The sequence below is a fragment of the Carcharodon carcharias genome, chromosome 6 (assembly GCF_017639515.1).
Source record: "Carcharodon carcharias isolate sCarCar2 chromosome 6, sCarCar2.pri, whole genome shotgun sequence".
Lineage (NCBI taxonomy): Eukaryota > Metazoa > Chordata > Chondrichthyes > Lamniformes > Lamnidae > Carcharodon > Carcharodon carcharias.
In genome coordinates, this window is record NC_054472.1 from 909,420 (window position 1) to 936,827 (window position 27,408).

General features: G+C 41.5%; 1 protein-coding gene across 1 annotated transcript in view; it reads right to left on the bottom strand.

The window, feature by feature from the left end:
* The window catches only part of avl9 (AVL9 homolog (S. cerevisiase)), a 156,376-nt gene that overhangs the window by 46,286 nt on the left and 82,682 nt on the right, over positions 1-27,408 (bottom strand). Inside the window, exons 8-12 of the mRNA XM_041189388.1 lie at positions 23,532-23,570; positions 13,235-13,304; positions 11,571-12,115; positions 6,902-7,036; positions 995-1,214 (exon numbers count right to left, since the gene is read on the bottom strand). Of these exons, the coding sequence (XP_041045322.1) occupies positions 995-1,214; positions 6,902-7,036; positions 11,571-12,115; positions 13,235-13,304; positions 23,532-23,570 (1,009 nt within the window). The remainder of the gene's footprint in view (positions 1-994; positions 1,215-6,901; positions 7,037-11,570; positions 12,116-13,234; positions 13,305-23,531; positions 23,571-27,408) is intronic.

A 27,408-nucleotide genomic window follows, 5' to 3' on the forward strand; every position in this document is an offset into this window, starting at 1 on the left:
TACAGCACAGGAGGCCATTCACTACCTGTGTCACCTATCTACTGGAGCAATCCAAAGCTAATCCCAGTTCCCCATGCTTTCCCCACAGCTCCGTATCTTCCTCTGCTTTAAATATTTATACACTTTTCCCCTGAAGTAAACAATGGTAACTTGCACTCTATGGTGAAGCTCTCTGAGCTCCTACAGCCAGAGGAACATTTCTCCTGTTCTCAATTTCTCATACTTGGTGAACAGTCACGGCACTGACTCTCCAACCAGAAGTAATAGCTTTTCCCCATTCACTCCATCAAAGCCCTGCCTAATTTACAAAAAAAAGACAGGAATTAAATCTCCTAATAGCCTTTTCCCCCGCCCCAATGGAAATAGTCTCAGCTCATACGGCATCCCTGTTGTTATTCAGGTGAATCTACAGTGCAATTCAATTTTCAAAAACCAAAAACCAACCAGCAGTGGTCATTCAGGGTATTATATATTTGAACCCTTGGGTGTCATGTTCATCTGCACCCTTGAGTGTCCTTCCATTACGTGCATAGTCCTTTCCTTCTTCTTCTCCACCTTAAATGTATTACTTTACTTCACTTCTCTAAATTAAACTGCATCTGCCAGTGTGATTTCACCAATATGAAGTCTTATACAATTCTCCTCACCATCTGTCAAAATCCCTACATTTATGTCCTTACATAAAAAAGTTTGCCTCCATGATCTGATTTACAAATATTTCAAGTAGTTTGACGCTAACAGATGTTGCAGTTCTGAATTAGGATTCATACACCAATGAAACAACAGCTCTCAATAAAAGGCCTACAAAATTCAAAAACTAAGAGATCTAATTGCAAATAGGACAAGTTGCTTGGTGGCAGGGCTCAGGCTAATTTCAATTAATTAAGCCCAATCAAATATACTTTGTAGATAAATGGAAATACAATCTTTTATGATACTATTTTGCTGTGTACGTAAAACCATTATTTTACTATATAAAAACATTACATCTCACCTGGCTGCAAAGTAGTGGCAAGAAGGGAATGAATATAGAGTGCAAACTGGGCCCTGATCCATTCATCTCCTCCTTCCCAACCCGTACCATCGAGAAAGATATCATCCCTATTTTCAGTTACATGCTTCACCAAAAAATCTGCAAAACGTAGGTCTGCTGTGGTGAGGTTCAACAGTTTGCGTAGCTCCGGATCATGTGTCTGTATCGCAGCTTCCTCAATCTGTAAAAACATATGATTTAACAGAGCTGCCAAATTTCTGATTCCTCTCCCCTTGTGGAAATTTTAAAGAATGATTGAAAGGAATGGGCATTTGCCTTCATGTTTGATGCAAACATGATGTGAATGAAAGGATGTTGCTCTTTCCTGAATCCTGTGTTAGGAAATAGAGATAATTTAAGTTATATTTGCATTTTTGGGTGTTAGGAATGAGTTTTAGCTTTAAAGTTTAAATTTGATTTATATTTCTGTATCTGTGTGTTAAGAAAGGTCAAATAGCGTTTTAGTTTCACTTTAAAAAGGTATTTGCATTTCTAATGAGGAGTTTTATGACCCTTAAAGAGAAGGTAAATCTAAATAGCCAAGTGGTTATGGTACTGGGTTTGTAACCCCAAGATCAAGAGTTCAAATCTCACAATGGCAACTATGAAAAACAACGTAACTTCATCTGAATAGGAGCAGATGGAAACGTGTTTGTACTCGAAAGAGTTACAAGGGTAGAAGGATTGGACTGTTGCCTAGCAACAGCGGCCCAAGAGGCAGGTGCCTCCCACAGACACACACACAGAAGAGAAACAGCAGTTATTTTGGAAGATGTTTGAGTGCAGTTGGTTCTGAAAGTTGTTGCCAAGAGAAACTGGAGCAAAGGGGACAGAGAGCCAGTCCCAAGCTAAAGAAAAACTCCAAAAATCCAGGGAAGCGGAAGAGAGGAAAGCAGACCTTCCAGTCAAAGGAAGGACCTGAACCTGGAAAAAGGTCCTGTTAAGTGAAGTTAAAAGTGAGGAGCAGAGAGAAAGGCTCCATGCTTCAGTTTTGAGGAACAAAAGCTGCAGAAAGCAGATTTGAAGCAAGAACAGCTTGCAAGAGGCAAGAAGGTACAAAGAGACAACTGAAGGTCTGTAACTTTTTGCCATGGGCATGTGAAGCAATGGTGCACTGTTGATGGCTGAGTCAGAGAGACAGAGTGTGTGGAAGACAGCTTGAATGCATGCGGTGACCCAGGGAAGAGGAACATCAGAAGGAGAGTTTGAAACCCTGGAGGTGAACCCTTGCAGAAAACGTCCGAGAGAAAGCATTGGTTTGGAAGAAGGTTCCAAGGTGAGGTCTTGGAGAGTGGTGATTGGAAACCCTTATGTGAAGGACAGAATTCAGGGAGTCTGGTTGGTTCATGGTGTGACAAGCGTCTGGGGGGGGAATTGATGAGAGATCCATAGCATCTGGTTGAGGTGGCATCTGTCTCTTGGTTTCAGACTGTGCAGTGTCTGATCACAGGGCACCATAGATTTACATGGACTGTGTGTACATTATAGTATAAGATAGCTTTTGTAACTTGTGAATAAATGTTTTATTCTTTTGTTAAAAATTCATCAGCTGACCCCTGTGCCTCTGTTCAGTAGCTACTCTACACGTATCTAAACAAACAAATAAAAGCTAGGATCTATCAAGCTGGGTTCCACTCTGGGATCAGGCTTGTCCAGGGGTAACCTCAGCTGAGATCATAACACCCGTTTCTCCTTGACAGTATCTTGAACTTAGATTTTCACTAGTCTTCTTTATTAAATATATAAATGTTATTGTGAGGCATAACATATTGTTAGTAGTATTCTAAAACAAGACATTTCTCCAGTTAATTTTTGTACACTTAAAATAGAGGATCGCCCTGATTATACTCCCACCAATGTAGATGCTGATTCAAATTGCTAGCTTCCACATATGATCCTGGCTGCCCTGCAGATTATACTTCAACATTTAGTCCCACACAAACCAGTTTACAATTAAAATGGTAATGAAAGGTAGGGATGAAGGTTAAAAGTGGGAAAAAATGCTGAGTGTACTAAAGCATCAAAAGCATCATGAAAGAAATGACCTACACTCCTGCTACAATCAATGACATAAACTGTCAAGAGATTTTCAGGAACGCAGCTACAACTTTAAGTGAGGACTTACCATACGCATGCAAAACAGCTGGAGGCATGTTGGGGAGAAGTAAAAAACATACACAAGACACTGGGTATGTTGCTGGTTAAAGAGGACCCAGATAGGCTGGTGGAAAGGCAATTGTGAAAAATGGCACAGGCTCCAATAGCCCATAAAAGCACCTCTCAGATGGATTTTAATGGCACTATTGGAAAATGCACACATCCTGGTGTCCCAACAAAAATGGTTTCCCACAACTAACATTACTGTTTCAATCACTGTCCATCTCAGCAGTGGTTGTGGGACATCGCTGTGTGTAAACTGGCTGCTGCATTTGCCTACCTACAAAAGTTCCTACATTTGAAAAGTAATTAATTTGAGACACTGAGGATTTGGAAGGATCTGCAGAACGTAGGTCTGCTGATGTCAAGTTGTTCCTCCTAAAGGCTCAGAACAAGAGAGATGGGGATTGAACAGGAAAGTGGAATTTGATCAGCCAGGATCATATTAGATGACAGAGCAGACTCGAGGGGACAGATGGTCTCCTGCCCCTAATTTCTTATATTCTTATTAACTGGGCTTTTATAAGCGAGATGAAAAGAATACCACCTGGCTCCATATTTCTCAAAGGAACAGTGTTGCCACATGTTTTGCTCCATTTCTTTTATTCGTTCACGGGATCTAGGCCTCGCTGGCTAAACCAGCATTTATTGCCCATCCCTAATTGCTCTCGAGAAGGTGGTGGTGAGTTGCCATCTTCAACTGCTGCAGTCCATGTGGTGCAGGTACACCACAGTGCTTTAGGGAGGGAATTCCAGGATTTGACCCAATGACAGTGAAGGAACGGTGATATATTTCCAAGTCAGGAAGGTGTGTGGCTTCCAGGTTGTGGTGTTCCCATGTGGTCGCGGGTTTGGAAGGTGCTGTCTAAGGAGACTCAGTAAGTTCCTGCAGAACGTCTTGTAGACGGTACTCAGTGCTGACACTGTGCATCGGTAGTGGAAGCAATTAATGTTTGTTGATGGGGTGCCAATCAAGTGGGTTGCTTTGTCCTGGATGGTGTCAAGCTTCTTGAGTGTTGTTGGAGCTGCACACATCCAGGCAAGTGGAGAGTATTCCTTCACACTCCTGGTTGTGCCTTGTAGATGGTGTTAGGGAATAGAGACAGTTTAAGTAAGTTATATTTGTATTTGTGAGTATTAGGAATGAGTTTTAGCTTTAATGTTTAAGTTTGATTTGCATTTCTGTTTCTGTTTGTTAAGAAAAGCCAAACGGAGTTTTAGCTTCACTTTAAAAGGTGCCTGCAGTTCTAATGAGAGTTTATGACTGTTGCAGCTAAGTTAAACAAAAAAGAGGAGAGAAACTGGGCTGTTGCCCGGCAACAGGGGCCCAGAGAGGCAGGTCCCTCCCACAGAAACACACAGAAAAGCTGAAGAAACAGCAGTTTTGAGCTCTGTTTTGAAGACAGCTGCCAAACAGAAGCCACCTAGAAGGGACAGATAGCTAGTCACAAGCTAAAATTGGTTTAAAGTAGCTGCCAGAGGGACTGGAGCAAAAGGGCCAGATAGCAAGTCCCAGGCTAAAGAAACGGCCCCAAAAATCCAGGAGAGTGGAACAGGAGAAAGTCCCAAGCAGACTTTCTAGTTAAAGGAAGGACAGAAACTTGGAAACAGTCCTGTTAAGTGAAGATTCTAATGTGAGCTCCTGCTAAGCGGAGTTTGGAAATCCTTGTGTGGAAGTTGGAACGCAGTGAAACTGGTATGCTCATGATGCGACAAGCATCTTGTGGGGGTGGGGGGGGAGTTGATGAGAGATCCATAGCATCTGGTTGAGGTGGCATCTGTCACTTGGTTTCAGAATGTGGTGTGTCTGAACACAGGTTGCCTATTGGTTTACATGGACTGTGTACTTGCTGGGCAAAATTTTTAGCTTGGCAGGTGGTCACGTGCCCAATCCGCTTGAGCGTACAATGACGTGTGCTGACGTCAGGCGAGCGTCCCATGTCAACGCGCAGTCACATGATATTTCGGTCAGCTGGCGTACACCGGAGTCAGCGGTGCACCTGCCGACAATTAAAAGGCCATTAACAAGGCTATTAAAAGAAATTTTTTGTTGCCCATCCAACCTTATGATTGGTGGGCAGGTGGGAAGACCAAGCAGCCTTTGCACATTTTTGGAAATCTCAACCATGGGCGGAATGAGGATTCCAAAAGCAAGTAAAAATACAAGTTTTAAAATTTAGTTAATAACTTAATTAATAACATGTCCCCTCATGTGACATGTTAACTTTTTTTTTTTTTACAACTCTTCATCTCCCTGAGGCAGTGTCTCTAAAGATTCTAAAGCATGCACTCACATGCATGTGCGAAATTCACACTTGCCCCGCTCGCACTCCCCCTTCCCCCTCTCCCACCCGCACAGGCAGTGCTGAGCGCTGCCGCTCGTGTTTCATGCTGGACGGGCCTTAACTGGCCTGGCAGTGCAAAATCACCTTCAGGCCTTGATCACAGGCGGCTTCCTGACTGCTCCCGCTGAGCTTGCCCGGCAAGGGCTAAATTCTGCCCACTCTGAACATTAGAGTATAAGATAGCTTTTGTAACTTGTGTTATAGTTACAAATCTGCATATATATGTAAAGGTATAGTTGGGGGTGAAGGAGTATGGTAATATAGTTCATCTTTTCTTGTTAAATAAATGTTTTATTCTTTTATTAAAAGTTCATTAGCTGACTCCTGTGACTGTTCAGTGGCCACTCTCCACGTACCTAAACGAATAAAAAATAAAAATTGGGATCTATCAAGCTGGGTTCCACCCTGGGATCAGGCTTGTCCAGTGGTAACCTCAGCTGGGGATCTTAACAATGGTGGAGAGGGCGTCAGGAGGTGAGTTACTCGTTGCAGGATTCCTAGCCTCTGACCTGCTCTTGTAGCCATAGTATTTATATGGCCAGTCCAGTTCAGTTTCTGCTCAATGGTAACCCCCAGGATGTTTATAGTGGGGGATTCAGCGATGGTAATGCCATTGATGGTTAGAATCTCTCTTGTTGGATATGGTCATTGCCTGGCACTTGTGTGTCACGAATGTTTCTTGCCACTTGTCAGTCCTGGGTTAATAGTAAAACATATATACAGACGTGAAGGATGAACAAATGAGGAAAGTATTAATTTTAAGGTTCCAGCAGGCTTGGTACAAATCGACTTTAAGAAGGTTTTTCAATCTCTAGATTTTATATCGACATAAAGGTTACAAATTAATCACCGCACCTTGGCACTGGGCTGAGGCTAACCATTTGTTGTACCAACACAAGAATCAATTTTACGAAATTGTACAGAATTTCTTTAATTTTATACATTTAAAAGCTAGAGTTTTCTTTTAAGTTGCTGTGCAATGACCAGTGGAACTAATAAGCTAATTTGTGTAGCACCTTCTTATTTCCGTTTTATCAAAAACAGAAAGTAGTACTTAGCATATATTAAACCCAAATTAACTACATGGAACAGTAATTAACCTGAAGACATACAGAAAAACATAGGGAATGTAACAGATTGATTTCACCCAAATCTTAGAATCATACACTAGCAGCAATCTGCAAATTGTATTGAAGTTTATTAGTGTCCATTTTATCTTCTTCTATAACCACTCTACACTTAAGCAGATGGTAGACTGTTTCTGGGAATATTTATTGTTGTGCTGTTAGCCAAGATATTGTGCCAGAAGGTTAACCTGTTGTGCTAAAACCATGAACCAAATTACATTCCAGAGTTCTGCACTTACATCAATAACTGCATCACTCAAGTGCTTCTGCTGGCGAAAAAGGATATTTGTTGCTCCAGCAACAAACCCACGCACAGTGACATCAGAGAGAAGGTGGTGCTGCTGCAAAGCCATGTATGGTAAACAAAGATAACCCTGCAAGAAGGAAACAAAACACTTTGAATTAGTCATAGTATTATTCTTCACAAATTAATTTTCAGATGTTGGCTAATTATGGCAATGGAAAACGTATAAAAGGATTATTGTTTGAGGGAGAGAAGAGTGGGTCTGAGACTTTTTTAAAACTTAAATCAATGTAATTGTAAGGATCTGAAGACAAAGCTGGCGAAAGTGAACTGATAAATTAGGTTCAGGGGTGGGTCAGCAGAGATGCAGTGGCAGACATTTCAGGAGATATTACATAACACTCAGCAAATATACATTCTAGTGAGAAAGAAAGACTCTAGGAGAAGGATGCACCACCTATGGCTAAGGAAGTTAAAGTATCACACTGAAAGAAAAAGTGTACAATTCTGTGAAAATTAGTGGTAGGTTGGAAGATTGGACAACATTTAAACACCAGCGAAGAATGACTAAAGAAGCAGAGAGAAATTAATAGTATGAGGGAAAGCTAGCTAGAAATATGAAAACAGATGGTAAGAGTTTCTACAAGTATTTAGAAAGGAAAAGAGTAAATAAAGTGAGCACTGATCCTCTTGAAAGAGTGTCTGGGAATTAATAACATGAAATAAGGAAACAGCAGAAGCTTTGAACACATACTTTGTGTCTATCTTTACTGTGGAAGACACAAAAAAATCCCAGAAATAATTATAAATCAAGGAGTGAAAGGGAGGAAGGAACTTTAAATAATTACAATTACCAGGGAAAGGGTACTGAGAAAACTATTAGAACTAAAGGCGGACAAGTCCCCAGGACCTGATGGACTTCATCCTAGGGTCTTAAAAGAAGTGGTTGCGGAAACAGTAGATGCACGGGTTATAATTTTCCAAAATTTCCTAGATTCTGGAAAGGTCCCATCAAATTGGAAAATAGTGAATCTAATTTCTCTATTCAAGAAAGGAGGGAGACTGAAACCAGGAAACTACAGGCCAGTTAGTCTAACATCTGTCATAAAGAAAATGCTAGAATTGATTAAGGAGGTGAGGGCTGGGCACTTAGAACATCTTAATGCAATCATAGAGTCAACATGGTTTTGTGAAATGGAAATCATGTTTGACTAACTTATTAGAGTTTTTGAGGAAGTACAAGCAACTTGGAAAAAGAGGAACTGATAGATGTGCTATACTTGGATTTCCAAAAGGCATTTGAAAAGGTGCCACATCAAAGTTTACTACAAAAAAAAAAGAGCTTGTGGTGTAGCAGATAACACATTAACATGGATCGAGAATTGGTTAGCTCACAGGAAGTAGAGAGTAAGGATTAATCGGTCATTTTCAGATTGCAAAGTGGAGTGCCACAGGGATCAGTTCTGGGGCCTCAACAATTTACAATCTATATCAAAGACTTGGATGAAAGAAACAAATGCATGGTTGTTAAATTTGCTGATGATACAAAGATGGGGAGGAAGGTAAGTTGCAAAGAGAACATCAAGAGTCTACAAAGGGATTTAGATAGGTGGAGTGGGCAAAAAAATTGGCAGATGGAGTATAATGTGGGAAAGTGTGAACTTGTCCACTTTGTCAGGAGAAATAGAAAAGCGGTGTCTGTTTTAAATGGAGAGAGATTGTGCAGCAAAGAGGGATCTGGATGTCCTGGTATGTGAATCAGGAAAAGTCAGTATGCAGGTACAAGTGACTGGAAAGACAAATGGAATGTTGCCAAGATAAAAGTAGGAATGTTTCGTTACAGTCGTACAGGTCATCGGTCAAAGTACATCTGGAGTACTGTGTACTAACTTAAGAATAGATATAATTGCATTAGAAGCTGTTCACAAAAGGTTCATTCCACTGATTCCTGGGATGAGGGGGTTATCTCATGAGGAAAGGTTGGGAAGATTGGATATGTATCCATTGCAGCTTGGAAGAATGAGAAGTGAACTTGCTGAAACTTATAAGATCCTGAGGGGACTTGACAGGGTGGATGCTGAGAGGATGTTTTCCCTTATCAGAAAAACTAGAACTGCGGACACAGTTTAAAATTATGGGATCTCCCATTTATGATGGAAATGAGGGGAATTTATTTTTTTCTCAGAGGATTGTTAGCCTGTGGAATTCTTTTTCCCAGGAAGTGGAAGCAGGGTCATTCAGATGCTTGTTTGGCAAGGGAGTCAAAGGGTACAAAGGGTAGACAGGAAAGTAGAATTGAGGCCACAATTAAATGAGCCATGATCTTATCAAATGGCAGAGCAGACCCAAACAGTCTAATGGCCTACTCCTGCTCTTACTCTGTACACTTGTATGTTGTTTGTAGTTATCAAGTTTTATGCAATCAATTCTTGTAAATATGTCCATTATCACAAAATGAAATAAACTACAGGATAAGGAATGTGTAAATGGAAAAGTTTCCCATTATCACACATTTATAGTTTGCAACTAGTTACAGATTACTGGACTTCTTCCTGTATTCTGCAATATTTGTGTAGTACCATCTTGCATCAATAGGCCATGTTTGACCTTTAGTTTTCGATTAGAAGGAAGTACAAGACTGTCTATGTTTTAGAGCTTCTAATTGTAGGAGTACGTACCTGTGCTGCCTCCTCTATGGTTGTGAGGGGAATGAAGACAGGGCCATCAAGGAAAGAGGTCAAGTACATTGACACAGAATTTTGAATCTTAAACTATGAAGGTGGCTACCCTTATCAGACTGAAAACATAAGGCAGTGTTACTTCAATATCCTCTTGTTGGAGATGATCAGAGTTAGTTAGATCATGAAGACCAAAAATCTGGGTCTGGACAGGGTGTAATTGCCCTGTTACAGTTAAACATGTAAAAAACATTGTAACTCAAGATGAAAATGTGTGTTCTTGAGGCAGATCCCATCCTGCCAATCTCCTCAGTTTGGTCCTTGAATAACACAAAGGAAATTAACCATCTTAATATTTTCTCATTAGAATCATGTTGAGTTTTGAAACATCGAGGGTAGGATGAAATTTCTATTGTACCTTTTATGACCTCAGGAAATCCCGAAGTACTTCACTATCAAAGAAGTACATTTTTTTTATTATTCATTTGCAGGACGTGGGCTTCACCGGCTAGGCCAGCATTTATTGGCCATCGCTAATTGCCTATGAGAAGGTGGCGGTGAGCTGCCTTCTTGAACCACTGCAGTCCCTGTGGTTTAGGTACAACTACAGTGCTGTTAGGAAGGGAGTTCCAGGATATTGACCCAGTGACAATGAAGGAACAGAAATATGCTTCCAAATCAGGATGGTGAGTGACTTGGAGGGGAACGTCCAGATGGTGGTGTTCCCATGCATCTGCTCTTGTCCTTCTAGATGGAAGTGGTCGTGGGTTTGGATGGTGTTGCCTAAGGAGCCTTGGTGAGTTTCTGCAGTGCATCTTGTAGCCGGTACACACTGCTGCTACTGTTTGTCAGTGATGGAGGGAGTGAACGTTTGAAGAGTAGTTACCCTTGTAATGTAGGGATTGGGGCTGTCAATTTGCACACAATAAGCTCTCAAAAACAGCAATGAGATAAGGACCAATTAAGACAATGCAGATGCCAGAAATCTAAAATAAAAACAGAAAATTCTGGAAATACTCAGGTCAGGCAGCATCTGTAGGAAGAGATATAGAAGTAATGTTTCAGGTAGATGATCTTTCATGAGAAAGAACTAATATGTTTTAATGGTGCTGGGGGATTGAGATATAAAGATTTGCCAATACACTCAGGAGAACTAATTTGCTGTTCTTCAAATGTTGTCATGGGATCATTCACATCTGCGAGAGGGCAGATCATACAGATCTCAGTTTAACAAGAGATTGGGAGTAAATCCACCACGTTGAACATCCGCTCTTTCCACCATCAGAGAATTGTGTTTACCATTTACAGAATGCATCGTGGCAACACATAAAAGGTTTCTTCAACAGCACCTCTCAAAGAAATGACTTCCACTACCTAGATAGAGGAGGGCAGTAGGCACATGGGAACTTTATGATCTCCAAGTTCCCCTTGAAGACACACACCATTCTGACTTGAATATATATTGCCATTCCATCATCATCAATTAGTCAAAATCTTGGAACTCCCTACCTAAGAAGACTGTTGGAACACCTTCACTACATGCACTGCATGAAGGCAGCCCAACAACTTCTCAAGGATAAGAGAGATGGGAAATAAATGCTGATCTTGCCAGCAGCACCATATCCCAAAAATACAAATTAAAATATGATCACATAAAAAGGCAGTCATATCGATGGAAGACAAAATATTGTCATTCTTAAAACTTTACAATGAAGTACAATTTTTGAGGAACAAATTGTCTTGCAATTTTACAGTATTTTGGCACAAAATTGCTAGACTGCTAAGAGCAAACAAGCCATTTTACCCTAGCATTTAGATAGTACTGGAATACTTTTGATTTTTATGTCAATTAAATTGCACTTTTAGTCTCAAGGTTTACAAAAACATTTTGGCCTTTAATGTACTTTTGCTACACAAAGATGGCAACATGCAAGACATCTACCAGAATTCAAATCAAAGTTAAAATGCGATACTTATAGAAGTTACCTTAGTGAAAATAGCTAACGGCATTCCATATTGGTCTTCCTCAAGACCAGAAATTAGTCCCGGGACTATCACTGTCTGGCCTGTGTTAGCCTGTGGTTGTACTGTGATTGGCAAGGACTGGGAAATTAAGGAATCTGGTGTAAACACTTCTTTTTGGTCAGAATTATCCTTTTCATTCAACGTGTCTTCCTTTATCCCATTATCTGCATCAAGAATGCTTGGATCCAAAGTTTCCCAATCGCTCTCTGATGAGTTAGGTGAAGCGCATTGTGGAGGCTGCAGTGGCTGCTGAAGTCTACTATTTGCCTGCTCAGAACTCTGTACATCCGAAAAGGTCACCACTTTTGCCATAACCTTCACCTGATGATCTCCTCCTGGATATTTTGTCTTTACACTGAATTCTGAAGCAGGGTTTGAAATGTCTGACACAGAAATGGAAACATATTCTTCCGTATTCAAACCATGTTCCTGGAAAACAACTTCCTCAGAGGTGCTCTTTCGTGGCTTGTATTGCGATGAATCTGCTAAACCATGTTCTACCATTCCTACAGCAATCATCAAAATAAGTCATTGGTTTTTAGTTAAACACAGTCCAACCTCCCCATGCAAAAGAATAAAGCATTATCCAGGGTGGGGGACACAACTTGATCCACTGTCCCCTTCAAAAGTGACATTATAATAGAATCATAGGTTAAAAAATATACCACCCCACCCTTTTTAAGGGGGCTTGTTGCAAAGAACACCTTGACCCAAATCAGAGAGAACCAGGAGCAGGTTTTGTACATGGACGAGCTACACTAGAAGAATGCCGACTATGTATCATGGGCAATTTATCTATTTTTCTCATTTATTTAGCTTCCACATAAAAATTAACCTTGGCTCAGTGGTAACACTCCTGTCATGGAGTCAGAAACACATGAACTCCTCTCCAGAGATTTGAGATCCTGAGGGGTCTTGACAGGCTAGATGTGGAGGGGATAGTTCCTTGTGTGGAAAAATCTACAGCTGTTTAAAAATAAGGGGTCACCCATTTAAAACAGAGATAAGGCGAAATTTTTTCACTCAGAAGGCTGAGGGTCTTTGGAACTCTCTTCCTGAAAAGGTGGTGGACGTAGAATCTGAATATTTTTAAGGCAGAGGCGGATAGATTCTTGGCAAACAAGGGGTTATAGGTTATTGGGGGTCGGTAGGGTGCAGATTTCAGGTTACTGTCAGATCAGCCTTAATCTTATTAAATGGCAAGCAGGCTTGAGGGGCTGAATGGCCTACTCCTGCTCCTAGTCCGTATGTTCGTAGTGCATAATTCAGGCTGACACTTCAGTGCAGTACTGAAGGAGTGCTGCAATGTCGGAAGTGCCATCTTTAAGATGAGATGTTAAACCAAGGTTCAATCTGCCCTCTCATTTGGATGTGTAAAATCCCATGGGGTACTATTTGAAGAGCAACAGGGTAGTTCTTGAACTAATATCACTAAAAAAAAATTATCTGGTTGTACATCTCATTGTTTGTGTGATCTTGCTGTGTGCAAATCAGTTGCCACATTTCCCTACATTGCAACAATGCCTTCATTTCAAAAGCACTTCATTGGCTGTAAAGTGCTTTGGAGTATAATGAGTTTGGATAAGTAATTAACTTGTCGATGATACAAATGTGTTCGTGCCTACCTGGAAAAAGTGACAGAACCGTCATCAGAGTTCCAACCAGACGATTTACTGGTGATAAATAAAACAGAACCTGTAAAGACAGTTGTCATTTTGTTATCATACACATGACAAATAATAATTTTTAAAAAACGTTGACAAACTTTTTTAAAACATAGGAATTATTTCAGCTTTCGAGCAGATATCACTAATTGAAAACCTGTGGCTCCCACCTCCGCACTAAACAAAATCTGCAAAACTGCTGGGTGGAAGAACTCCAAACAAGGTAAATTACTTCAAGGTTGTAATTACTCATATTATACGAATTTCATTCAAATCTCTGATCCTTTATATCTGGTTGTGAAAAATTCTGAATGCTGGAAATACTCAGCAGCTCAGTCTGTGGAGTTAGTGCTTCAGATCAACGACCTTTCATCAGGGCTGCGCAACTCGAGCTGCAATGAAAGTCAATGACCTGAAAGGTTAACTGTTTGTCTCTCCACATTTGCTGCCCAATCTGCTGAGTATTTCCAACATTTTCTGTTTATAATTCAGATTTCCAGCAACTACAGTATTTGCTTCTGAATATTTAGCTTTGGATTCATAAATTTCCACACAGCTATTAATATTAAGCACAGAAATATATTCAGAGAACAGTTTATTCAAACATAAATGCCGCTTTGTATAAGTGAAAGGGTTACATTTCTTTCAATCTTTACCATATATTGCTCTGATGTTGTAACTCATGCACATCTCTTGTTTGACTGTTCTTTTGCAGTCTAGCAACTACTTTATAGCATTTATGCATTTTTGTCTGTTTTAATAACAATATGATTTACTTAATTCTTTGCAAGCAGCACTGGCAAGGCTGAATTTATAACCAAGTGGCTTGCCAGGACACTGAACAGGGCATTAAAAGTACTTTGGGGGGCTGCAGACACATGTAGAGTGAGCAGTTTCCTTTTTCTACAGGCAATTAGTTGGATTTTGACATTTTTTTGTTGTTAGCTTATCGATTTCTTAAATTTAATTTCATTTGCTAGACCATTTACATAACCACTTGCCTACCCTTCACATCTATTTGCCTTAATTTGTGCTTAATCTTCATCACCTTCCATAATCATGCTTCCTACTTTGTTGTGGTGCTACTCAATAAACATCAGGAGGCTCAGGAACAGGCTTCAATCGTTTATTCAAACGTATACAGGGAGATTCTGCCTTAAGCAGTCTAAGACCATACTCTACAGATTACAGCAGTTAGTCACATACACATACAATCATTTGCTAAACAGATGGCCCTTTCCCGTGTGTATATATACCAGGCATTGTTCTCATCCATGCTGGGCCTCCCATATCTTGCTGATTGTGCAGTCAAGGGTCACATCCCAGACTCAAAACCCACTCCCTGCCCTTGCCCTTTGTCCTAGTAACTTGTTTCTATTATTCCTTATCCTGTCTAGAGTACATCTGCTAGTCTTCAGTTCTGCCCATATCTTATTTTTACTAAAATACACTAAAATTGTTTAACCCTTTCACGACTTTAGATGCAGAAATAGTCGTGATATTTGAGGGGCAGACAAGCTTCATGCCACCACCTGGGGTTAAGTACTATGCTACTTTCTGATATTCATTTCACATTATCTCTGTTGTTTCATCTGAAGTCTGAAGGCAATCAATTTTTTTCTATACTACTACATGCCTAGGAGTTGCCCATTTAAATTTTTGGACTATTAAAATTGTAAAAAGGTGATCGACCCACCCTTTAGGAAAACTTGTAATTCTATACCAATCTGGAATTCTGCATTTGACATTTACATAATGTTTTTATCAATCAATGACTCATCAAATATCCAGCAACATTTGTCTAACAATTTGTGCTGCAATATCACTTCTCAACATTACATGGCTCAACACACACTCAGGGCTCACAACTACCATGAGGGCTTGAAAACAAGGTGCCCTTTTCAGGTACGAACAATATGCAAACAGTATAAAATAAAGCAGGCTTGTATGTCAGAAAAATGATTTACAAGATTCCTTCATTTATAAATATCTCAACTTCAGAGAAAACATAGGAGCTTGGACTTAGGAATAGGAGTAAGCCATTCGGCCCTTTGAACCTGCCCCGCCATTCAACAAGTTAATGGCTGATCAGGTTATGCTCTCAACTCCACTTTGCTGTCTGCCTGACTTCTGCCCCACCCAAATAACCCTCGACTCCCTTGTCTATCAAAAATCTGTCTAACTCTGCACTGAATAACTTCCAGCCTCCACTGCTTTCTGGGGAAGAGAATTCTACATACTAATGACCCTTTGAGAGAAAATGCCTTTCCTCATCTCCATCCTAAATGGTAGACCCCTTATTCATAAACTGTGTCCCCTGATTCTAGTCTCTCCCACAAATGGAAACATCCTCCCACTATCTACGCTATCAAATCCCCTCAGGATCTTGTATATTTCAATAAGATCATCTCTCATTCTTCCAAACTCCAATGGATATAGACCCACCTGTTTAACCTTTCTTGGTAAGATAAGTCTCTCATCCCAAGAATCATTCAAGTGAACCTTCTCTGTACTGCTTCTAATGCAATTATATATTTTTTCAAATATGGAGACTAACATTGTACACCGTATTTCAGGTGTGGCCTCACCAATGCCCTGTACAACTGCAGTAAAACTTCCCTACTTTTATATTCCATTCCCCTTTCAATAAATGCCAACATTCCATTTGCTTTTGTAATCACTTGCTGAACCTGCAGACTAACTTTGAGATTCATGTACCAGGACACCCAGATCCCTCTGTACCACCGATTCTGCATCTTTTGCCATTTAAATAATATGATGCTTTTCTAATCTTCCTGCCAAAGTGGACAAGTTCGCATTTTCCCACATTACGCTCCATCTACCAAATTTTTGCCTACTCACTTAACCTGTCTACATCCCTTTTGAGACTCTTTACCACCTTTCAACAACTTACTTTCCTATTTATTTTGGTGTCATCGGCAAATTTAGCGACCATATACTCAGTCCCTTCATCCAAATCGTTAATATAGATTGTAAATACTTGAGGCCTGAGCACTGATCCCTGCGACACTCCACTTGTTACAGCTTGTCAACCTGAAAAAGATCTATTTCTTTTTCCTTCTCCCTGCTTCCTGTTAGCTCACCAAACCTTTATCCATGCTAATATGTTACCAATAGTAAGAGACAGATTTATTCTGATTTTACATTGAAGTTTTATTCATACAGTCCTATGAATATATGATTAGGAATCAGGAAAGTCATGTTCCTTTCATCACTGAGTGAAGATGTACCAGTTTGCAAAACCAATACAAAACTACAGACAACATCAAAAAAAGGCTTCAGGAAATCATTCCCTACTATTCAACATGTAGTCACAATACTTACCGCATAAAGCTAAACTTTTTTTCTAAACTTATCTTTTGCAATATGTTCATTGCTTATTAATTCTCAAAAGTTTTTAAATAATTACATTTGCTTACATGTTTTAATGTTTCAAAGAGCTGGGGCATTCCTAGATAGGTACAAGATGTGGTAATGGCCACGTGCAGAGGGGTAAAACTAACTCCCCTGTGATACCACTCCAAGTCTGACCATAACAGAGTTTTTTTGTGAATTTAGAAGGGTGAAGGAATATTCTCAATGTCTATGTTTAACCATTCATGTACTGATTGCAAAGAAACAATTCCGACAGGCTTTCTTGAGGTTTAAAACAAAAAAAGGTTTGTTTTTGAGTTAAAAACCCACCTGGGTAAGGATAGCAAAATATTTTAAAAGGTAAACCTGCGCTTCTCAAACTTTCATGACGTACATTCACACACACACAAGCATGCAAAACTTACAAGATGTACTTTAAGTAATTACTTTCTCAGTCAGGAGAGGGGTTGGGTTCAAGCTCATGTAACTGCAAGTGCCAGGGACAATTCTTATTTTAAACCATAATCCGTCTCTTCCAGAAGTCGATGAGCTTGGTACCTGAGTTTCCTTTCAATGCAAAATTCACCATCAATGTGCTGGATTTTTAAATTGTAAGAGATAAGGTCTTAACTTGGGAGAGGAGAGAAAGGAGCTCCTTACTGCTTCATTGGCAGCTTTTCCAGACTACTGGCTGCTTCATCCTTAACAGCTAGTATTAGAGAGATTTCAAAACTACTACTTCAGTCACATGACCTCTCTCCCCATAATGATTTCAGTTGTTTGTTTATCTGATGTCTGAACTGACTGATGCTTTTGCTTCACAGAATCACAGTGCATAAGAGGCCCTTCGGCCCATTGAGTCTGCACCAACACGTGAGAAACACCTGACCTACCTACCTAATCCCATTTAAAAGCACTTGGCCCATAGCCTTGAATGTTATGATGTGCCAAGTGCTCATCCAGGTACTTTTTAAAGGATGTGAGGCAACCCACCTCCACCACCCTCCCAGGCAGCGCATTCCAGACTGTCACCACCCTTTGGGAAAAAAAGTGTTTCCTTACATCCCTCCTAAACCTCCTGCCCCTCACCTTGAACTTATGCCAACTTGTGACTGACCCTTCAACCAAGGGGAACAGCTGCTCCCTATCCACCCTGTCCATGCCCCTCATAATCTTGTACACCTCGATCAGGTCGCCCCTCAGTCTTCTCTGCTCCAATGAAAACAACCCAATTCTATCCAACCTCTCTACATAACTTAAATGTTTCATCCCAGGCAACATCCTGGTCAATCTCCTCTGCACCCCCTCCAGTGCAATCACATCCTTCCTATAATGTGGCGATCAGAACTGCACACAGTACTCCAGCTGTGGCCTCACTAAGGTTCTAGACAACTCCAACATGACCTCCCTACTTTTGTAATCTATGCCTCGATTGATAAAGGCAAGTGTCCCATATGCCTTTTTCACCCCCCCCACTAACATGCCCCTTCGCCTTCAGAGATGTATGGACACACACGCCAAGGTCCCTTTGTTCCTCAGAACTTCCTAGTGCCATGCTGTTCATTGAATACTTCCTTGTCAAATTACTCCTTCCAAAGTGTATCACCTCACACTTTTCAGGGTTAAATTCCATCTGCCACTTACCTGCCCATTTGACCATCCCGTCTATATCTTCCTGTAGCCCAAGACACTCAACCTCACTGTTAACCACCCAGCCAATTTTTGTGTCATCTGCAAACTTACTAATCCTACCCCCTACATAGTCATCTATGTCGGTCATATAAATGACAAATAATTGGGGACCCAGCACAGATCCCTGTGGTACGCCACTGGACAGTGGCTTCCAGTCACTAAAGCATCCTTCTGTCATCACCTTCTGCCTCCTACAACTAAGCCAGTTTTCAATCCACCTTATCAAATTACCCTGTATCCCATGAGCCTTTGCCTTCTTTATAAGTCTCCCATGTGGGACCTTGTCAAGGTGTTTGCTGAAATACATATAAACTACATCAACTGCACTACCCTCATCTACACACCTGGTCACCTCCTCAAAAAATTCAATCAAATTTGTTAGGCATGACCTCCCTCTGACAAAGCCATGCTGACTATCCCTGATCAAACCTTGTCTCTCCAAGTGGAGGTAGATTCTCTCCTTCAGAATTTTCTCCAATAGTTTCCCTGCCACTGACGTGAGACTCACTGGCCTGTCGTTCCCTGGCTTATCTTTACAACCCTTCTGAAATAGCGGAACCACATTAGCTGTTCTCCAGTCCTCTGGCACCTCCTTGTGGCCAGAGAGGAATTAAAAATTTGGGTCAGAGCCCCTGCAATCTCCTCCCTTGCCTCCCTCAGCAGTCTGGGATACAAATCATCTGGACCTGGAGATTTGTCCATTTTTAAGCCTGCCAACACCTCCAATACCTTGTCACTCCCTATATCAATTTGCTTAAGAACCTCACAGTCTCTCTCCCAGACTTCAATACCTTCATCCTCATTCTCTTGAGTAAAGACAGAAGTGAAGTATTCATTCAACACACAACCTCTGGCTCCACCCATAGATTGCCCCCTTGGTCCCTTATGGGCCCTACTCTTTCCCTGGTTATCCTCTTCCCATTGATATGCTTATAGAATATCTTGGGGTTTTTCCTACTTTTACCAGCCAGAGCTTTCTCATATCCCCTCTTTGCTCTCCTAACTGCTTTCTTAAGCTCCACCCTGCACTGTCTGTACTCCACTAATGCCTCCGCTGATTTGCTTCCCTTGTATCTGCTAAAAGCCTCTCTTTTCCTTCTCATCGGAACCTGAATATCTCTGGTCATTCATGGTTCTCTGGGCTTGTTAATCCTTCCTATCACCCTAGAGGGAACATGTTGAGCCTGTAAGCTCTCCATTTCCTTTTTGAACACCCCCCACTGTTCCTCAGTAGATTTCCCCACAAGTAACTGTTCCCAGTCTACCTTGGCCAGATCCTGCCTTATTTTACTAAAATCCACTCTCCCCCAATCCAAAACATTTTTTTTGCAACTTCTCGATTTCTTTGTCCATATCAAACTTAAACTGTACCATGGAAAAACTCAGCAGGTCTGGCAGCATTTGCGGAGAGGAACACTGTTAACGTTTCGAGTCTGTCTGACTCTTCAACAGAACTAAGGAAAAATAGAAAATAGGTGAAATATAAGCTGGTTTAAGGGGGGTTGGGATAAGACGAGCTGGATAGAGGGCCAGTGATAGGTGGAGATAACCAAAAGATGTCATAGACAAAAGGACAAAGAGGTGTTGAAGGTGGTGATATTATCTAAAGGAATGTGCTAATTAAGGGTAGAAAGCAGGATGAGCAAGGTACAGATAGCCCTTCCCTTCCTTGACCTCTCTGTCTCGATTTCTGGTAATAGACTGTCCACCAATATCCATTACAAGCCTACTGACTCCCACAGCTACCTCGACTACAGCTCCTCACACCCTGCTTCCTGTAAAGACTCCATCCCATTCTCTCAGTTCCTTCGCCTCCATCACATCTGTTCTGATGATGCCACTTTCAAAAGCAGTTCCTCTGACATGTCTTCCTTCTTCCTTAACCGAGGTTTTCCACCCACGGTAATTGACAGGGCCCTCAACCGTGTCCAGCCCATCTCCCGCGCATCCGCCCTCACACCTTCTCCTCCCTCCCAGAAATGTGATAGGGTCCCCCTTGTCCTCATATATTACCCCACCAGCCTCCGCATTCAAAGGATCATCCTCCGCCATTTCTGCCAACTGCAGCATGATGCCACCACCAAACACATCTTCCCTTCACCCTCCCGGTAGCATTCTGCAGGGATCGTTCCCACCGGCATACCCTGGTCCACCCCTCCATCAACCCCTACACCTCAACCCCCTCCCACGGCACCTTCCCATGCAACCGCAGAAGATGCAACACCTGCCCCTTTACTTCCCCTCTTCTCACCATTCGAGGGCCCAAACACTCCTTTCAAGTGAAACAGCATTTCACTTGCACTTGCCTCAATTTAGTCTACTGCATTCGCTGCTCCCAATGCGGTCTCCTCTACATTGGAGAGACCAAATGCAGACTGGGTGACCGCTTTGCGGAACACCTTCGGTCTGTCCACAAGCATGACCCAGACCTCCCTGTCACTTGCCATTTCAACACTCCACCCTGCTCTCTTACCCACATGTCCGTCCTTGGCTTGCTGCTTTGTTCCAGTGAAGCTCAAAGCAAACTGGAGGAACAGCACCTCATCTTCCGACTAGGCACTTTACAGCCTTCCGGACTGAATATTGAGTTCAACAATTTTAGATCGTGAACTCTCTCCTCCATCCCCACTCCCTTTCCGATTTTTCCCCCCCCTTTTTGTTTTTTCCAATAATTTATATAGATTTTTCTTTTCCCACCTATTTCCATTATTTTTAAGTGTATTTCCATCCATTGTTTTATTTCTACTTTTCAGCCTTTTTCGATTCCTTCACCCCACCCCCGAGGGCTATCTGTACCTTGCTCGTCCTGCTTTCTACCCTTAATTAGCACATTCTTTTAGATAATATCACCACCTCTTTGTCCTTTTGTGACATCTTTTGGTTATCTCCACCTATCACTCACCCTCTATCCAGCTCTTCTTGTCCTACCCCTGCACCTACCCCCCCAACCAGCTTATATTTCACTTTTCTATTTTTCCTTAGTTCTGTTGAAGAGTCATATGGACTTGAAACATTAACTGTGCTCCTCTCTGCAGAAGCTGTCAGACCTGCTGAGTTTTTCCAGGTATTTTTGTTTTTGTTTTGGATTTCCAGCATCCGCAGTTTTTTGCTTTTATATTAAACTGTACCATGTTGTGGTCACTATCGCTAAAATGCTCCCCCACCACCACCTCAGCCACCTGTCCGGCTTCATTCCCCAGAATTAGGTCCAGCAATGCACCGTCCCTTGTTGGACACTCTACATATTGACCTAAAAAGTTCTCCTGTACACATTTCAAGAAATCCACTCCATCCAAGCCCTTAACACTATGTCTATCCCAATTAATGTTGGGAAAGTTGAAATCACCTAATATAAATACCCCATTGTTATTGTTTTTACACACCTCCGCAAACTGTGCACATATTTGCTTCTCAATTTCTCGCTGACTATCTGGGGGTCTATAATAAACACCTAACAAAGTGGCTGTCCCTTTTTTATTCCTAAGCTCTACCCACAAAGCTTCATTCGATGCCCCCTCCAAGATATCGTTTCTCCTTACTGCAGTAACTGACTCCTTTACTAATAATGCAACACCTCCTCCTCTTTTACGCCGCCTCCTCCCCCGAAGATTCTATATCCCAGAATGTTGAGCTGCCAATCCTGCCCTTCCCTCAACCACACCTCAGTGATGGCTACATGATCACAATTCCACGTGTCAATCCTCACCCTTAACTCATCTGTTTTACCTGTAATACTCGTGGCATTAAAGTAGAGGCCATCCAGCCTTGCCTTACTCCCTTGAAGCTTAACGCAGCTGTACTCCCTCTGACTTGATTGTTTTACTGTATTACGATGTGTCCCAGGACAGTTAGATTCTGTAATGTCCCAGCCATTAAACCCTTGACTGAGTTATTATCCATCGTGGTGAGATAGTAAAACATCTTTCACATAACATTTACATTCCTATTAGACTACCTCTGTTATGTCCAGTACACTTGAAATAGTCCTCCGCATCCTCAGGCATGAAATTCCAGAGAAGGATGTTATGGAATGTCTGAATTGTATCCCGCATTGGAACTTTCCAGAAACTGGTCACTGGCAATACCAGATGTCAGTTGACTTGTGGTCATCTTTAGTCAGTATATTTTCTTGTACTTAAAATGTTCTTTTTAAACAGTTCGGTATATGTTTGGTCAGTGTGAAATTACAGATCAATAACACTCATGCACAGGTCACATCACTGTGACAAAGCCAAGAGTGCTCTTTTTAAATTAAAGTTTGAGATTTGGATGTCACTGGCAAGGCCAGCATTAGTTGCTGGAAGGTGTTGGTGGGCCTTTTCTTGAACTGCTGCAGGCCATGTGGGGAAGGTGTCCACAGTGCTGTTAGATAGGGAGTTCCAGGATTTTAACCCCGTGATGAAAAAGGAAAGGTGATACACGTCCTAGTCAGAATTATGTGTGGCTAAAGAGGAGAACTTGGAGGAAGTGGCACCTGCTGCCCTTATGCTTCTGGGTGATGGAGGCTGCAAGATCAAGGGTGTTACCAAAGAAGCTCTGATGAATTGTTACAGTGAATGATGTAGGTAATACATACTGCAGCCACCATTCACAGTAATGAAGGGTGGAGGGTAGAGTGTATGGTTTAGGTGGTGAATGGGGTACAAATCAAGCAGACTACTTTATGATCAATAGTGGTAAGATTTTGGAGTGTTATTGGACACCTATCCAGTTAAGTAGAAAGAACTCCATCACATTCATGACTTATACCTTGTAGTTGGTAGAGAATCTTTTGGGAGTCAAAAAGTGAGCCATTCACCATAGAACAGCCAGCCTCTGACTTGCTCTGTAGCCATGCCATTTACGTTAATGAACCAGTTCAGTTTCTGGTCACCAAAGATGTTAATGGTGAGGGTTCAATGATGACAGTACCGTTGAATGCCAAGGGGAGGTGGTTAGGCTCTCTTCTTAGAAATAGTCATTGCTTCACTAGTTGTGACAAATAAAAAATGCATTGCACACTCATTCCAAACCTGGATATTGGTACATGTGGACATGCATTGCTTTAATCCTGTAGTGTATTAACCCCTGTGTATGGAGAGCCTTTCCAGCAGGAAACAAATATATGAACACTGCTATTTATATAAATATTCTGAACACCTAAGCATTACTTCTGACACTAAGCTCATTAGCATTCAGTAGGACTACTTACCTTCTTCTCTAAAAGAATCAACTTGAAGAGAATTATTGTCTGCAAAACAAAAAGTTAGCACTTTCTATCACCACTCATAGGACCACTATTGACATATTTAAATGCTAACTTGGCAAGAATAACAACAATTGAGTACAATAACTTGCGTTCATATCACACCTTTAGCATAGTAGGCAGTTCCAACATGCTTAATTAGACTTCAAAAACAAAAAATGCTGGAAAAACTCAGCAGGTCTGACAGCATCTGTGGGGAGAAAGACAGAGTTAATGTTTCGAGTTCATATGACTCTCCTTCAGAAGAGTCTGAAGACTCTGAAGAGTCATACGAGCTCAAAACATTAACTCTGCCTTTCTCCCCACAGATGCTGTCAGACCTGCTGAGTTTTTCCAGCACTTCTTGTTTTTGTTTTAGATTTCCAGCATCTGCAGTATTTTACCTTTATCTTAATCAGACAACAATTGGCACCAAGCCAAAGGAGGAAACAACAGGAAAGGTGACCAAAAGATTGGTCAAAGGTACTGGCTTTATGGAGCATCTTAAAAGGAGTGCACTTTGGGAGCACAGCAAAACATATTTCAACACAGTGGAGCTGAAATTTAGGGAGCCCCTTTAACAAAAACAAAGGCATGAAGAAAAAAAACCGGAAAAGTTAGCTCACAGGGAACACAGAGGGATAGGTTGTGGAGACAGGATCAGAAGCTGTATCTTATTTATCTTTACAATTAAGTTCTTAAGTTCTTATATGGCGCAGGAATTATTGCAGCTTAAGTGCCACTTGATAGCACTGTTGACGACCCCTTCCATCACTTTGCTGATGATTGAGAGTGGACGGATGGGGTGGTAATTGGCCGGGTTGAATTTGGTTCCAAGTCAGGAAGGTGTCTGGCTTGGATGGGAATTTGCAGATGGTGGTGTTCTCATGCTGCTGCTGCCTTTGTCCTGCTAGCTGGTACAGGTCATGGGTTTGGAAGGTGCTATCGAAAAAGCCTTGGTGAGTTGGTGCTGATAGTGGCATAAAGATAAAACAGCAGAAGGTGTTAATAGAATAACAAGGGTCAGTGCTCTGTGAAAGCACAACATAGAAACAAGTGATAGGTGGCCCTGTGAGGGGCAGAGGGGTTGGGGGAAAATAATTTAAAAAAATTAAATAAATAAAATTTGGATTTAAAAAGTGGTCACGATGGAAGAGAGTTCATGGTCTGAAATTGTTGAACTGAACGTTAAGTCCAGGAGGCTGCAAGGTGCCTAATCGGAAGATGAGGTGCTGTTCCTCCAGTTTGCGTTGGTCTTCACTGGAACATTACAGCAGGCCAAGGACGGACATGTGGGCATAAGAGCAGGGTAGAGTGTTGAAATGGCAAGCGACAGGGAGGTCTGGGTCATGGCTCTGGACTGAGCGAAGGTGTTCTGCAAAGCGGTCACCCAGTCAGCATTTAGTCTCTTCAATTTAGAGGAGACCACATTGTGAGCAGCGAATACAGTAGACTAAATTGAAGGAGGAACATAGGAAGAAACTGGGTTGAGGGTCTTGCAGGCAGGGTCTCAGCAATTGGAGAAAAAAATTATAGAGCGGGACCTCAAATGGTTTATCCCAGTGTCACATGGTGATGAGTGTAGGAATAGTGGGCTAGAGAGGTTTACAAGTGGCTGGAGAAATTGTACAGAAGAGAAGGTTTCAGATTCCTGGAGCATTGGGACTAGTTTGGGGACAGGAGGGATTTGTTTAAGATTGACGGGGCCAATGCTTTCATAGGGAGGTTAACTAGTGCTTTGGGGGAGAATTTAAACTAATTTAGCAGAGAAAAAGGTACCAGGATGTTGCATTATAAAGGCGAAACAAGCTGCACAGAGGACAGCATTAGAATAAGAGGAGGAATCAGCGTGGGGCAGGGAGGCTGGGATTGCAAGGTGACTTGGATAAAGTCAGATTGCATGTGCATGAATGCTTGTGTGTGGTAAATGCAGTTGATGAACTGCAAGCACAAATTCAAAAACGGGATTATTAAATAGCAGCAATAACTGAGATCTGGCTCAAAGGGAGGATTGTGAACTTAATATTCTTGGCAACAATATATTAATGAAAGATAATAAAGTGATGGCATTGATCCAAGAAACTACTATAGCACTGGATGATGAAGATGAGCATGCAAAGGCAGAATCTAACTGGTCAGAATTAAGGAAAAATAAAGGATGTTACTGGGTATGTGATATAGGTCACCTAATAGTGGGAGGAGATACAGGAGCAAATTTGCAGGCAAATTTCAGAAAGAGGCGATAATTATAGGGTAATGATAATAGGGAATATCAATTAAGCTAATGTAGATTGATTTGGTAACAGTATTAAGGCCAAAGAGGAGGAGGAATTCCTGAAATACATACAAGGGAACTTCCAGCCTAATGAGGAAGGAAGCAATGCTGCGTCTACTTCTCAGGAATGAAGGTGACAAGTGAAATATGTTTCAGTGGGGGAGCACTTGGAAAACAGTGATCACAGGGAAGAATTTGGGAAACAGTGATCACTTTTGGAAAAGGTCAAGGAACAATCAAACATTAAAATATTTAACTGAAGGGGGTTTAATTTCAATGAGCTGAAAGGAGATTTGGTCTTGTTGGATTGGAATCAAAAACTGATGGGTAAAAGATGGCAGGCCTTCAAAGAGGACATAGCTCAGGTACATACCATACACATCTCCATGAGGGGAAACAACAACTTATATTTAATAAAAATTCCCCAAGACATTTCATAGGAGCATTATAAAACAAAGTATGACACAGTGATCTAAGGAGATATTAGGCTAGTTGACCAAAAGTTGAAAAAAAAGTGTCAGAGGAGGAAAACGAGGTAGAGAGGTGGAGAGCTTTAGGGAGGGTACTCAAAAGCTTTGGGCCTAAGCAGCTGAAGCACAATGGTGGAGTGATTAAAATCAGGCATGCACAAGCGGCCAGAATCAGGATTGTGGGGCTGGAGGAGATTACAACGATAACAAGGGACAAGGCTGTTGTACGGCTGTTGATACCTCATTAAAAGGTCTGGTCTGGAGGCTTGTATCGTTGAACATAAACTGTTTATTAGTAACCCATAACTATATACATCACCAAGATACAGCCCTGCATGGGTGCTGTCTTCATGTTAGCTTCTTCCAGACTCTAGTATACAGTCTACCATCATGTGACTCTCTACATCGTACTGTTTGGGGGGGGGGGGGGTACTGTTCTCCAGACCCACATTAACCCTATTCAGCCCGAACACCCTTATACTACAGCAGGTCTGATAGCATCCATGGAGAGAGAAACAGAGTTAACATTTTAAGTCCATATGACTCTTTTTCAGAGCTCTGAAGTCATACAGACTCAAAACCTTAACTATGTTTCTCTCTCCACAGATGCTATCAGACTGCTGAGTTTTTTCCAGCATTTTGTTTTTATTTCAGATTTCGAGCACCTGCAGTATTTTGCTTTTACCCTTATACTACACCTCCAAGTCCTTACCCAAATATATTTACAATACAGTCATCTTGTTTGATGCCACCATAGATAAGGAAGTGGACAATAGGTTTTTAAAAGCAAACAGCGCATTCTACAGACTCTACAAATGAGAGTGGAACAACCACAGCCTCAGAGCATAGACCAAACTCAAAGTGTACAAGGCCGAGGTACTGACCACTCTTCTGTGTAGCCCAAGTCATGGGCCTCTACCGCTGTCATGTACACGTTCTAGAGTGCTTCCAGCAGCACTGCCTTCGCAGCACCTTCAAGATCCACTAGCAGGACCACATCACAAACATTGAAATCCTGGGAACAGTCAACATCACCACCATCAAGGCCATCCTCCTGCAAAGCCAACTGCGTTGAGTGGATGGACGATGGTTGCTACCC